We start from the raw sequence: 11,863 nt of genomic DNA, 5'->3' as shown, positions 1-11,863 counted from the left end.
GTGTGGATGTGGGTCGGGGTTGTGGATGTGGGTCAGGGTCGGAATATCGATGTGGGTCAGGGGTATCGATGTGGGTCAGGGCCGGGGGTGTGGATGTGGGTCGGGGTTGTGGATGTGGGTCAGGGTCGGGGTTATCGATGTGGGTCAGGGTCGGGTGTGTGGATGTGGGTCGGGGGTGTGGATGTGGGTCGGGGCTATCGATGTGGGTCAGGGTCGGGGCTATCGATGTGGGTCAGGGTCGGGGCTATCGATGTGGGTCAGGGTCGGGGCTATCGATGTGGGTCAGGGTCGGGGGTATCGATGTGGGTCAGGGTCGGGGGTATCGATGTGGGTCAGGGTCGGGGGTATCGATGCGGGTCAGGGTCGGGGGTATCGATGCGGGTCAGGGTCGGGGGTATCGATGCGGGTCAGGGTCGGGGGTGTCGATGCGGGTCAGGGTCGGGGGTGTCGATGCGGATCAGGATCGGGGGTATCGACGTGGGTCAGGGTCGGGGGTGTAGATGTGGGTCAGGGTCCGGGGTTTCGATGTGGGTCAGGGTCGGGGGTGTAGATGTGGGTCAGGGTCGGGGTATCGATGCGGGTCAGGGTCGGGGTATCGATGCGGGTCAGGGTTGGGGTATCGATGTGGGTCATGGTCGGGGTTGTGGATGTGGGTCAGGGTCGGGGGTATCGATGTGGGTCCGGGTCGGGTGTGTGGATGTGGGTCAGGGTCGGGGGTGTGGATGCGGGTCAGGGTCGGGGGTATCGATGCGGGTCAGGGTCGGGGGTGTGGATGTGGGTCGGGGTTGTGGATGTGGGTCAGGGTCGGGGGTGTGGATGTGGGTCAGGGTCGGGGGTATCGATGTGGGTCAGGGTCGGGGGTGTGGATGTGGGTCAGGGTCGGGGGTATCGATGTGGGTCAGGGTCGGGAGTGTGGATGTGGGTCGGGGTTGTGGATGTGGGTCAGGGTCGGGGGTATCGATGTGGGTCTGGATCGGGGTTGTGGATGTGGGTCAGGGTCGGGGGTATCGATGTGGGTCAGGGTCGGGGATGTGGGTCGGGGTTGTGGATGTGGGTCAGGGTCGGGGGTATCGATGTGGGTCAGGGTCGGGGGTGTGGATGTGGGTCAGGGTCGGGGGTATCGATGCGGGTCAGGGTCGGGAGGTGGGGGTGATAGTGACGTGTGGTTGACTGTAATACCCTGTCTCGTTCTCTGACAGCCGTGGCTCAGTGAATTTGAGGATTCGCTCTTCATCGACCCCCCACTGCGGAAGCGTGCCGTGAAGGTGAAGCATGTGCAGCGGAGGGAGAAGAAATCCGAAAAAAAGGTAAGTGAGTTTTTTTTCCTCCTTTCTAACTGTGTATCCAGGAGACACGGACTCACTGAGGGTTTCAGCAAGTCAGCACAGCATCGCTACACTCCCACATCGGACAGGTTCCTGCCTCAGGGTCGAGTTCACTGGCATTAAAAAGAGGAAATCTCACTGGAGCAGTCAGTGCACTGGGTAACAGGACTGTGAGGGAGGCAAGGAGAAGGCACACACAATCGAGGATTGATGTGAGAGAAGGGGTCTTGGAGTGAGAGGGCTGAGTGGATCCAGAGAAATATTTTTAACCGGGGTCCATCTTGAAGCACAGAGGTCCGAGAGCATGAGTTTGCACTCCTGTAGTGAGCATGTTGAGGGAAATGAGGTGTGTGCGGGGTGCGCTCACACACCCCTCCGCCGGGCTCGCCCGCCCCTCCGCCTGGCTCGCCCGCCCCTTCGCCCGCCTGGCTTGCCCGCCCCTCCGCCTGGCTTGCCCGCCCCTCCGCCTGGCTCGCCCGCCCCTTCGCCCGCCCGGCTCGCCCGCCCCCTCCGCCCGGCTCGCCCGCCCGGCTCGCCCGCCCCTCCGCCTGGCTCGCCCGCCCCTCCGCCTGGCTCGCCCGCCCCTCCGCCTGGCTCGCCCGCCCCTCCGCCTGGCTCGCCCGCCCCTCCGCCTGGCTCGCCCGCCCCTCCGCCTGGCTCGCCCGCCCCTCCGCCTGGCTCGCCCGCCCCTCCGCCTGGCTCGCCCGCCCCTCCGCCTGGCTCGCCCGCCCCTCCGCCTGGCTCGCCCGCCCCTCCGCCTGGCTCGCCCGCCCCTCCGCCTGGCTCGCCCGCCCCCTTCGCCCGCCCCTCCGCCCGGCTCGCCCGCCCCTCCGCCCGGCTCGCCCGCCCCTCCGCCCGGCTCGCCCGCCCCTCCGCCCGGCTCGCCCGCCCCTCCGCCCGGCTCGCCCGCCCCTCCGCCCGGCTCGCCCGCCCCTCCGCCCGGCTCGCCCGCCCCTCCGCCCGGCTCGCCCGCCCCTCCGCCTGGCTCGTCCACCCGGCTCGCCCGCCCCTCCGCCCGGCTCGCCCGCCCCTCCGCCCGGCTCGCCCGCCCCTCCGCCCGGCTCGCCCGCCCCTCCGCCCGGCTCGCCCGCCCCTCCGCCCGGCTCGCCCGCCCCTCCGCCCGGCTCGCCCGCCCCTCCGCCCGGCTCGCCCGCCCCTCCGCCCGGCTCGCCCGCCCGGCGCGCCCGCCCCTCCGCCCGGCTCGCCCGCCTCTCCGCCCGGCTCGCCCGCCCCTCCGCCCGGCTCGCCCGCCCCTCCGCCCGGCTCGCCCGCCCCTCCGCCCGGCTCGCCCGCCCCTCCGCCCGGCTCGCCCGCCCCTCCGCCCGGCTCGCCCGCCCCTCCGCCCGGCTCGCCCGCCCCTCCGCCCGGCTCGCCCGCCCCTACGCCCGGCTCGCCCGCCCCTCCGCCCGGCTCGCCCGCCCCTCCGCCCGGCTCGCCCGCCCCTCCGCCCGGCTCGCCCGCCCCTCCGCCCGGCTCGCCCGCCCCTCCGCCCGGCTCGCCCGCCCCTCCGCCCGGCTCGCCCGCCCCTCCGCCCGGCTCGCCCGCCCCTCCGCCCGGCTCGCCCGCCCCTCCGCCCGGCTCGCCCGCCCCTCCGCCCGGCTCGCCCGCCCCTCCGCCCGGCTCGCCCGCCCCTCCGCCCGGCTCGCCCGCCCCTCCGCCCGGCTCGCCCGCCCCTCCGCCCGGCTCGCCCGCCCCTCCGCCCGGCTCGCCCGCCCCTCCGCCCGGCTCGCCCGCCCCTCCGCCCGGCTCGCCCGCCCCTCCGCCCGGCTCGCCCGCCCCTCCGCCCGGCTCGCCCGCCCCTCCGCCCGGCTCGCCCGCCCCTCCGCCCGGCTCGCCCGCCCCTCCGCCCGGCTCGCCCGCCCCTCCGCCCGGCTCGCCCGCCCGGCTCGCCCGCCCCTCCGCCCGGCTCGCCCGCCCCTCCGCCCGGCTCGCCCGCCCCTCCGCCCGGCTCGCCCGCCCCTCCGCCCGGCTCGCCCGCCCCTCCGCCCGGCTCGCCCGCCCCTCCGCCCGGCTCGCCCGCCCCTCCGCCCGGCTCGCCCGCCCCTCCGCCCGGCTCGCCCGCCCCTCCGCCCGGCTCGCCCGCCCCTCCGCCCGGCTCGCCCGCCCCTCCGCCCGGCTCGCCCGCCCCTCCGCCCGGCTCGCCCGCCCCTCCGCCCGGCTCGCCCGCCCCTCCGCCCGGCTCGCCCGCCCCTCCGCCCGGCTCGCCCGCCCCTCCGCCCGGCTCGCCCGCCCCTCCGCCCGGCTCGCCCGCCCCTCCGCCCGGCTCGCCCGCCCCTCCGCCCGGCTCGCCCGCCCCTCCGCCCGGCTCGCCCGCCCCTACGCCCGGCTCGCCCGCCCCTCCGCCCGGCTCGCCCGCCCCTCCGCCCGGCTCGCCCGCCCCTCCGCCCGGCTCGCCCGCCCCTCCGCCCGGCTCGCCCGCCCCTCCGCCCGGCTCGCCCGCCCCTCCGCCCGGCTCGCCCGCCCCTCCGCCCGGCTCGCCCGCCCCTCCGCCCGGCTCGCCCGCCCCTCCGCCCGGCTCGCCCGCCCCTCCGCCCGGCTCGCCCGCCCCTCCGCCCGGCTCGCCCGCCCCTCCGCCCGGCTCGCCCGCCCCTCCGCCCGGCTCGCCCGCCCCTCCGCCCGGCTCGCCCGCCCCTCCGCCCGGCTCGCCCGCCCCTCCGCCCGGCTCGCCCGCCCCTCCGCCCGGCTCGCCCGCCCCTCCGCCCGGCTCGCCCGCCCCTCCGCCCGGCTCGCCCGCCCCTCCGCCCGGCTCGCCCGCCCCTCCGCCCGGCTCGCCCGCCCCTCCGCCCGGCTCGCCCGCCCCTCCGCCCGGCTCGCCCGCCCCTCCGCCCGGCTCGCCCGCCCCTCCGCCCGGCTCGCCCGCCCGGCTCGCCCGCCCCTCCGCCCGGCTCGCCCGCCCCTCCGCCCGGCTCGCCCGCCCCTCCGCCCGGCTCGCCCGCCCCTCCGCCCGGCTCGCCCGCCCCTCCGCCCGGCTCGCCCGCCCCTCCGCCCGGCTCGCCCGCCCCTCCGCCCGGCTCGCCCGCCCCTCCGCCCGGCTCGCCCGCCCCTCCGCCCGGCTCGCCCGCCCCTCCGCCCGGCTCGCCCGCCCCTCCGCCCGGCTCGCCCGCCCCTCCGCCCGGCTCGCCCGCCCCTCCGCCCGGCTCGCCCGCCCCTCCGCCCGGCTCGCCCGCCCCTCCGCCCGGCTCGCCCGCCCCTCCGCCCGGCTCGCCCGCCCCTCCGCCCGGCTCGCCCGCCCCTCCGCCCGGCTCGCCCGCCCCTCCGCCCGGCTCGCCCGCCCCTCCGCCCGGCTCGCCCGCCCCTCCGCCCGGCTCGCCCGCCCCTCCGCCCGGCTCGCCCGCCCCTCCGCCCGGCTCGCCCGCCCCTCCGCCCGGCTCGCCCGCCCCTCCGCCCGGCTCGCCCGCCCCTCCGCCCGGCTCGCCCGCCCCTCCGCCCGGCTCGCCCGCCCCTCCGCCCGCCCCTCCGCCCGGCTCGCCCGCCCCTCCGCCCGCCCGTCTCGCCCGCCCCTCCGCCCGCCCGTCTCGCCCGCCCCTCCGCCCGCCCGTCTCGCCCGCCCCTCCGCCCGGCTCGCCCGCCCCTCCGCCCGGCTCGCCCGCCCCTCCGCCCGGCTCGCCCGCCCCTCCGCCCGGCTCGCCCGCCCCTCCGCCCGGCTCGCCCGCCCCTCCGCCCGGCTCGCCCGCCCCTCCGCCCGGCTCGCCCGCCCCTCCGCCCGGCTCGCCCGCCCCTCCGCCCGCCCCTCCGCCCGGCTCGCCCGCCCGGCTCGCCCGCCCGGCTCGCCCGCCCGGCTCGCCCGCCCGGCTCGCCCGCCCCTCCCGCCCGGCTCGCCCGCCCCTCCCGCCCGGCTCGCCCGCCCCTCCCGCCCGGCTCGCCCGCCCCTCCCGCCCGGCTCGCCCGCCCCACCCGCCCGGCTCGCCCGCCCCTCCCGCCCGGCTCGCCCGCCCCTCCCGCCCGGCTCGCCCGCCCCTCCGCCCGGCTCGCCCCGCCCTTGATCGCGCCCTGCCCTTGCTTCCTGCCCTGCCATCCCCTGCACTCCCTCAACTACACCCTGCCCCGCCCTCTCCTGCCCCGCCCCCTCCTGCCCCGCCCTCTCCTGCCCCGCCCTCTCCTGCCCCGCCCTCTCCTGCCCCGCCCTCTCCTGCCCCGCCCTCTCCTGCCCCGCCGTCCCCCCTGCCCCGCCGTCCCCCCTGCCCCGCCGTCCCCCCTGCCCCGCCGTCCCCCCTGCCCCGCCGTCCCCCCTGCCCCGCCGTCCCCCCTGCCCCGCCGTCCCCCCTGCCCCGCCGTCCCCCCTGCCCCGCCGTCCCCCCTGCCCCGCCGTCCCCCCTGCCCCGCCGTCCCCCCTGCCCCGCCGTCCCCCCTGCCCCGCCGTCCCCCCTGCCCCGCCGTCCCCCCTGCCCCGCCGTCCCCCCTGCCCCGCCGTCCCCCCTGCCCCGCCGTCCCCCCTGCCCCGCCGTCCCCCCTGCCCCGCCGTCCCCCCTGCCCCGCCGTCCCCCCTGCCCCGCCGTCCCCCCTGCCCCGCCGTCCCCCCTGCCCCGCCGTCCCCCCTGCCCCGCCGTCCCCCCTGCCCCGCCGTCCCCCCTGCCCCGCCGTCCCCCCTGCCCCGCCGTCCCCCCTGCCCCGCCGTCCCCCCTGCCCCGCCGTCCCCCCTGCCCCGCCGTCCCCCCTGCCCCGCCGTCCCCCCTGCCCCGCCGTCCCCCCCCCTGCCCCGCCGTCCCCCCGCCTGCCCCGCCGTCCCCCCGCCTGCCCCGCCGTCCCCCCCCTGCCCCGCCGTCCCCCCCCCTGCCCCGCCGTCCCCCCCCCTGCCCCGCCGTGCCCCGCCGACCCCCCCCCGCCCCGCCGTCCCCCCCGCCCCCGCCGTCCCCCCCGCCAACACCTCCCCCGCCCACTGCCAGCCCACCCCTGCTCTCCCTTTCTTCACCGTGCCACTGCCCTGCCCGCTGTGCCTCACTCCCTGCCCTCCAGTCTTTTTCCCCACCATCACGCCCACCCGCCTGCCCCTAACCCCCCACCCCTGAGTGTGTCAGTATTTACAGGGGTTCCCCGGGGAGTGTGTCAGTATTTACAGGGGTTCCCCGGGGGAGTGTGTCAGTATTTACAGGGGTTCCCCGGGGGAGTGTGTCAGTATTTACAGGGGGTTCCCCGGAGGAGTGTGTCAGTATTTACAGGGGGGTTCCGGGGAGTGTGTCAGTATTTACAGGGGGTCCACGGGGAGTGTGTCAGTATTTACAGGGGGTCACCGGGGAACGTGTCAGTATTTACAGGGGACTCCCGGGGAGTGTGTCAGTATTTACAGGGGGTCCCCGGGGAGTGTGTCAGTCTTTCCAGGGGGTCCCCGGGGAGTGTGTTAGTCTTTACAGGGGGTCCCCGGGGAGTGTGTCAGTATTTACAGGGGGTCCCCGGGGAGTGTGTCAGTATTTACAGGCGTTCCCCGGGGAGTGTGTCTGTATTTACAGGGGTTCCCCGGGGGTGTGTGTCAGTATTTACAGGGGGTTCCCCGGGGGATTGTGTCAGTATTTACAGGGGGTCCCCGGGGAGTGTGTCAGTATTTACAGGGGGTCCCGGGGTGTGTGTCAGTATTTACAGGGGGTCCCGGGGAGTGTGTCAGTATTTACAGGGAGTCCCGGGGAGTGTGTCAGTATTTACAGGGGGTCCCCGGGGAGTGTGTCAGTATTTACAGGGGGTCCCCAGGGAGTGTGTCAGTATTTACAGGGGGTCCCCAGGGAGTGTGTCAGTATTTACAGGGGGTCCCCGGGGAGTGTGTCAGTATTTACAGGGGGTCCCGGGGAGTGTGTCAGTATTTACACGGTGTCCCCGGGGAGTGTGTCAGTATTTACAGTGGGTCCCCAGGGAGTGAGTCAGCATTTACAGGGGGTCCCCAGGGAGTGTGTCAGTATTTACAGGGGGTCCCCGGGGAGTGTGTCAGTATTTACAGGGGGTTCCCGTGGAGTGTGTCAGTATTTACAGGGGTTCCCCGGGGAGTGTGTCAGTATTTACAGGGGTTCCCCGGGGAGTGTGTCAGTATTTACAAGGGCTCCCCGGGGGGGTGTCAGTATTTACAGGGGGTTCACAGGGAGTGTGTCAGTATATACAGGGGGTCCCCAGGGACTGTGTCAGTATTTACATCTGGACCACAGGGAGTGTCAGTATTTGCAGGGGGATCCCGGGGAGTGCGTCAGTATTTACAGGGGGTTCCCGGGGAGTGTGTTAGTATTTACAGGGTGTCACAGGGGGGTTTGTCAATGATTACTGGGTTCCCTGGGGAGTGTGTCAGGATTTACAGGGGGGGTCCCCGGAGAGTGTGTCAGTATTTACAGGGGGGGTCCCCGGGGAGTGTGTCAGTATTTACAGGGGTTCCAGGGGAGTGTGTCGTTCCCGTGGAGTGTGTCAGTATTTACAGGGGGTTCCCGTGGAGTGTGTCAGTATTTACAGGGGTTCCCCGGGGAGTGTGTCAGTATTTACAGGGGTTCCCCGGGGAGTGTGTCAGTATTTACAAGGGCTCCCCGGGGGGGTGTCAGTATTTACAGGGGGTTCCCAGGGAGTGCTTCAGTATTTACTCGGGTCCCCGGGGAGTGTGTTAGTATTTACAGAGCGTCTCTGGGGAGTGTGTCAGTTTTTGCAGGGAAGACCCCAGGGGAGTGTGTCAGCGTTGAGAGAGGGGTCCCCGGGGAGTGTGTCAGTACCTACAGGGGGGTTCCGGGAAGTGTGACAGTATTTACAAGGGTGGGGTGGTCGCGGGAGTGTGTCAATATTTACAGGGTGTCCCAGAGGAGTGTGTCAGTGATTACAGGGGGCTCCTGGAAAGTGTCAGTATTTACAGGGGGGTCCCCGGGGTGTGTGTTAGTATTTACAGGGGGTTTTTGGGGAGTGTGTCAGTATTTGTAAATGGTCCCCGGGGAGTGTGTCAGTATTTACAGAGGGTCCCCGGGAAATGTGTCAATATTTACAGGGAATCCCGGGGAGTGTGTCAGTATTTACAGGGGGTCCTGGGAAGTGTCCCTATTTACAGGGGTTTGCTGGGCAGTGTGTCAATATTTACAAGGAGTCCTTGGGGAGTGTGTCAGTATTTACAGGGGGTTCCCGGGGAGTGTGTCAGTATTTACAGGGGGTCCCCAGGGAGTGTGTCAGTATTTACAGGGGGTCCCCGGGGAGTGTGTCAGTATTTACAGGGGGGTCCCCAGGGAGTGTGTCAGTATTTACAGGGGGAGTCCCCGGGGAGTGTGTCAGTATTTACAGGGGGTCCACGGGGAGTGTGTCTGCATTTACAGGGATCCCCGGGGAGTGTGTCAGCATTTACAGGGGGAATCCCCAGGGAGTGTGTCAGTATTGACAGGGGAGGTCCCCGGGGAGTATATCAGTATTTACAGGGGGGGTCCCGGGGAGTGTTTCAGTATTTACAGGGGGGATCCCAGGGGAGTGTGTCAGTATTTACAGGGGATCCCAGGGGAGTGTGTCAGTATTTACAGGGGATCCCAGGGGAGTGTGTCAGTATTTACAGTGTCCCCGGGGAGTGTGTCAGTATTTACAGGGGGTCCCGGGGAGTGTGTCAGTATTTACAAGTAATCCCAGGGTGGTGTCAGTATTTTCAGGTTTTCCCCAGGGGAGTGCGTCAGTATTTACAGGGGGGATCCCAGGGGAGTGTGTCAGTATTTACAGGGGGTCCCCGGGGAGTGTGTCAGTATTTACAGGGGGTCCCGGGGAGTGTGTCAGTATTTACAAGTAATCCCAGGGTGGTGTCAGTATTTTCAGGTTTTCCCCAGGGGAGTGCGTCAGTATTTACAGGGGGTTTCCGGGGAGTGTCAGTATTTGTAGGGGGGTCCCCGGGGAGTGTTTCAGTATTTACAGAGCATCTCCGGGGGAGTGTGTCAGTATTTACAGGGAGTCCCCGGGGAGTGTGTCAGTATTTACAGGGGGTTCCCAGGGAGTGTGTCAGTACTTACAGGGGGCGGGGGGGGGTCTCCAGGGAGTGTGTTAGTATTTATAGGGTGTCACAGGGGCGTTTGTCAATGATTACTGGGTTCCCTTGGGAGTGTGTCAGGATTTACAGGGGGGGGTCCCCGGGGAGTGTGTCAGTATTTACAGGGGGGTCCCCGGGGAGTGTATCAGTATTTACAATGGGTCCCCGGGGAGTGTGTCAGTATTTACAGGGGGGTCCCCGGGGAGTGTGTCTGTATTTACAGGGGGTCCCCGGGAAGTGTATCAGTATTTACAAGGGCTCCCCGGTAGGGGGGGGTCAGTATTTACAGGGGGTTCCCAGGGAGTGTTTCAGTATTTACAGTGGGTCTCCGGGGGAGTGTGTCAGTATTTCCAGGCAGACCCCGTGGAGTATTTCAGTATTGACTCGGGTCCCAGGGGAGTGTGTTAGTATTTACAGAGCGTCTCTGGGGAGTGTGTCGGTTTTTGCAAGGAAGACCCCAGGGGAGTGTGTCAGCATTGACAGGGGGGTCCCCGGGGAGTGTGTCAGTACCTACAGGGGGGTTCCGGGAAGTGTGACAGTATTTTCAGGGGGGGGGAGCGGGGGCGTGGGGGGGGGGGGGGGGGGGGGTCGTGAGAGTGTGTCAATATTTACAGGATGTCCCTGGGAAGTGACAGTATTTACAGGGGGTTCCCCGGGGTGTGTGTTAGTATTTACAGGGGGTTTCTGGGGAGTGTGTCAGTATTTACGGGTCCCGGGGAGTGTGTCAGTGTTTACATGGGGTTCCCGGGGAGTGTTCCAGTATTTACAGAGCATCTCCGGGGGAGTGTGTCAGTATTTACAGGGAGTCCCCGGGGAGTGTGTCAGTATTTACAGTGAGTCCCCGGGGAGTGTGTCAGTATTTACAGTGGGTCCTCGGGGAGTCTTTCAGTATTTACAGAGCATCTCCGGGGGAGTGTGTCAGTATTTACAGGGAGTCCCCGGGGAGTGTGTCAGTATTTACAGTGAGTCCCCGGGGAGTGTATCAGTATTTACATGGGATTCCCAGGGAGTGTGTCAGTATTTGCAGGGGTTCCCCGGGGAGTGTGTCAGTATTTGTTAGTGACAAGTATACCGCTTTGGATACTGTTTGGGGGGGGGGGGACTTACGAAGGGTAAGCCATGGGGTACAGGTCTCTGGCACAGAGTCTGTCCCTGTTGCTCAGAAGGGAAGGGGGAGAGGAGTGGAGCATTAGTCTTTGGAGACTCCATAGGTAGCGGGATAGATAGGAGATTCTGTGGGAACGAGAGAGACTCGCGGTTGGTGTGTTGCCTCCCAGGTGCCAGGGTGCGTGATGTCTCGGATCGTGTTTTGGGGATCTTTAAGGGGAGGGGGAGCAGCCCCAAGTCGTGGTCCACATAGGTGCCAACGATATAGGTAGGAAAAGGGATAGAGATGTAAGGCAGGAATTCAGGGAGCTAGGGTGGAAACTTAGATCTAGGACAAACAGAGTTATTTTCTCTGGGTTGTTACCCGTGCCACGTGATAGCGAGACGAGGAATAGGGAGAGAGAGGAGTTGAACACGTGGCTACAGGGATGGTGCAGGAGGGAGGGTTTCAGATTTCTGGATAATTGGGGCTCATTCTGGGGTAGGTGGGACCTCTACAAACAGGGTGGTCTACACCTGGACCAGAGGGGTACCAATATCCTGGGGGGGAAATTTGCTAATGCTCTTCGGGAGGGTTTAAACTAGTTCAGCAGGGGCTTGGGAATCTGAATTGTAGCTCCAGTACACAGGAGGTTGAGAGTAGTGAGGTCATGAGTAAGGTTTCAAAGTTGCAGGAGTGTACCGGCAGACAGGAAGGTGCTTTAAAATATGTCTTCTTCAATGCCAGGAGCATCCGGAATAAGGTGGGTGAACCTGCGGCATGGGTTGGTACCTGGGACTTCGATGTTGTGGCCATTTTGGAGACATGGATAGAGCAGGGACAGGAATGTTTGTTGCAGGTGCCGGGGTTTAGATATTTCAGTAAGCTCAGGGAAGGTGGTAAAAGAGGGGGAGGGGTGGCATTGTTAGTCAAGGACAGTATTACGGTGGCAGAAAGGACGTTTGATGAGGACTCGTCTACTGAGGTAGTATGGGCTGAGGTTAGAAACAGGAAAGGAGAGGTCACCTTGTTAGGGGTTTTCTATAGGCCTCCGAAAAGTTCCAGAGATGTAGAGGAAAGGATTGCAAAGATGATTTTGGATAGGAGCGAAAGCAACAGGGTAGTTGTTATGGGGGACTTTAACTTTCGAAATATTGACTGGAAACGCTATAGTTCGAGTACTTTAGATGGGTCTGTTTTTGTCCAATGTGTGCAGGAGGGTTTCCTGACACAGTATGTAGATAGGCCAACGAGAGGCGAGGCCATATTATATTTGATACTGGGTAATGAACCAGAACAGTTGTTAGATTTGGAGGTAGGTGAGCACTTTGGTGATAGTGACCACAATTCGATTATGTTTACTTTAGTGATGGAAAGGGATAAGTATATACCGCAGGGCAAGAGTTATATCTGGAGGAAAGGCAATTATGCTGCAATGAGGCAAGACTTAGGATGCATCGGATGGAGAGGAAAACTGCAGGCTTATGTAAAGATGAGACATGAAGG

The 11,863-nt window shown here is 68.2% G+C and overlaps 1 protein-coding gene across 1 annotated transcript in view; it reads left to right on the top strand.

The window, feature by feature from the left end:
- The first annotated feature begins 425 nt into the window (after positions 1 to 425).
- Positions 426 to 11,863, top strand: part of LOC140399455 (CXXC-type zinc finger protein 1-like) — an 83,107-nt gene continuing 71,669 nt past the window's right edge. Inside the window, 2 exon segments of the mRNA XM_072489032.1 lie at positions 426 to 431; positions 1,200 to 1,307. Of these exon segments, the coding sequence (XP_072345133.1) occupies positions 426 to 431; positions 1,200 to 1,307 (114 nt within the window).

The sequence above is a fragment of the Scyliorhinus torazame genome, chromosome 22, assembly GCF_047496885.1.
Source record: "Scyliorhinus torazame isolate Kashiwa2021f chromosome 22, sScyTor2.1, whole genome shotgun sequence".
Classification (NCBI taxonomy): Eukaryota; Metazoa; Chordata; class Chondrichthyes; order Carcharhiniformes; family Scyliorhinidae; genus Scyliorhinus; species Scyliorhinus torazame.
The sequence above is the reverse complement of the archived record's forward strand: the minus strand, read 5'-3'. Positions and strand labels throughout refer to the sequence as shown.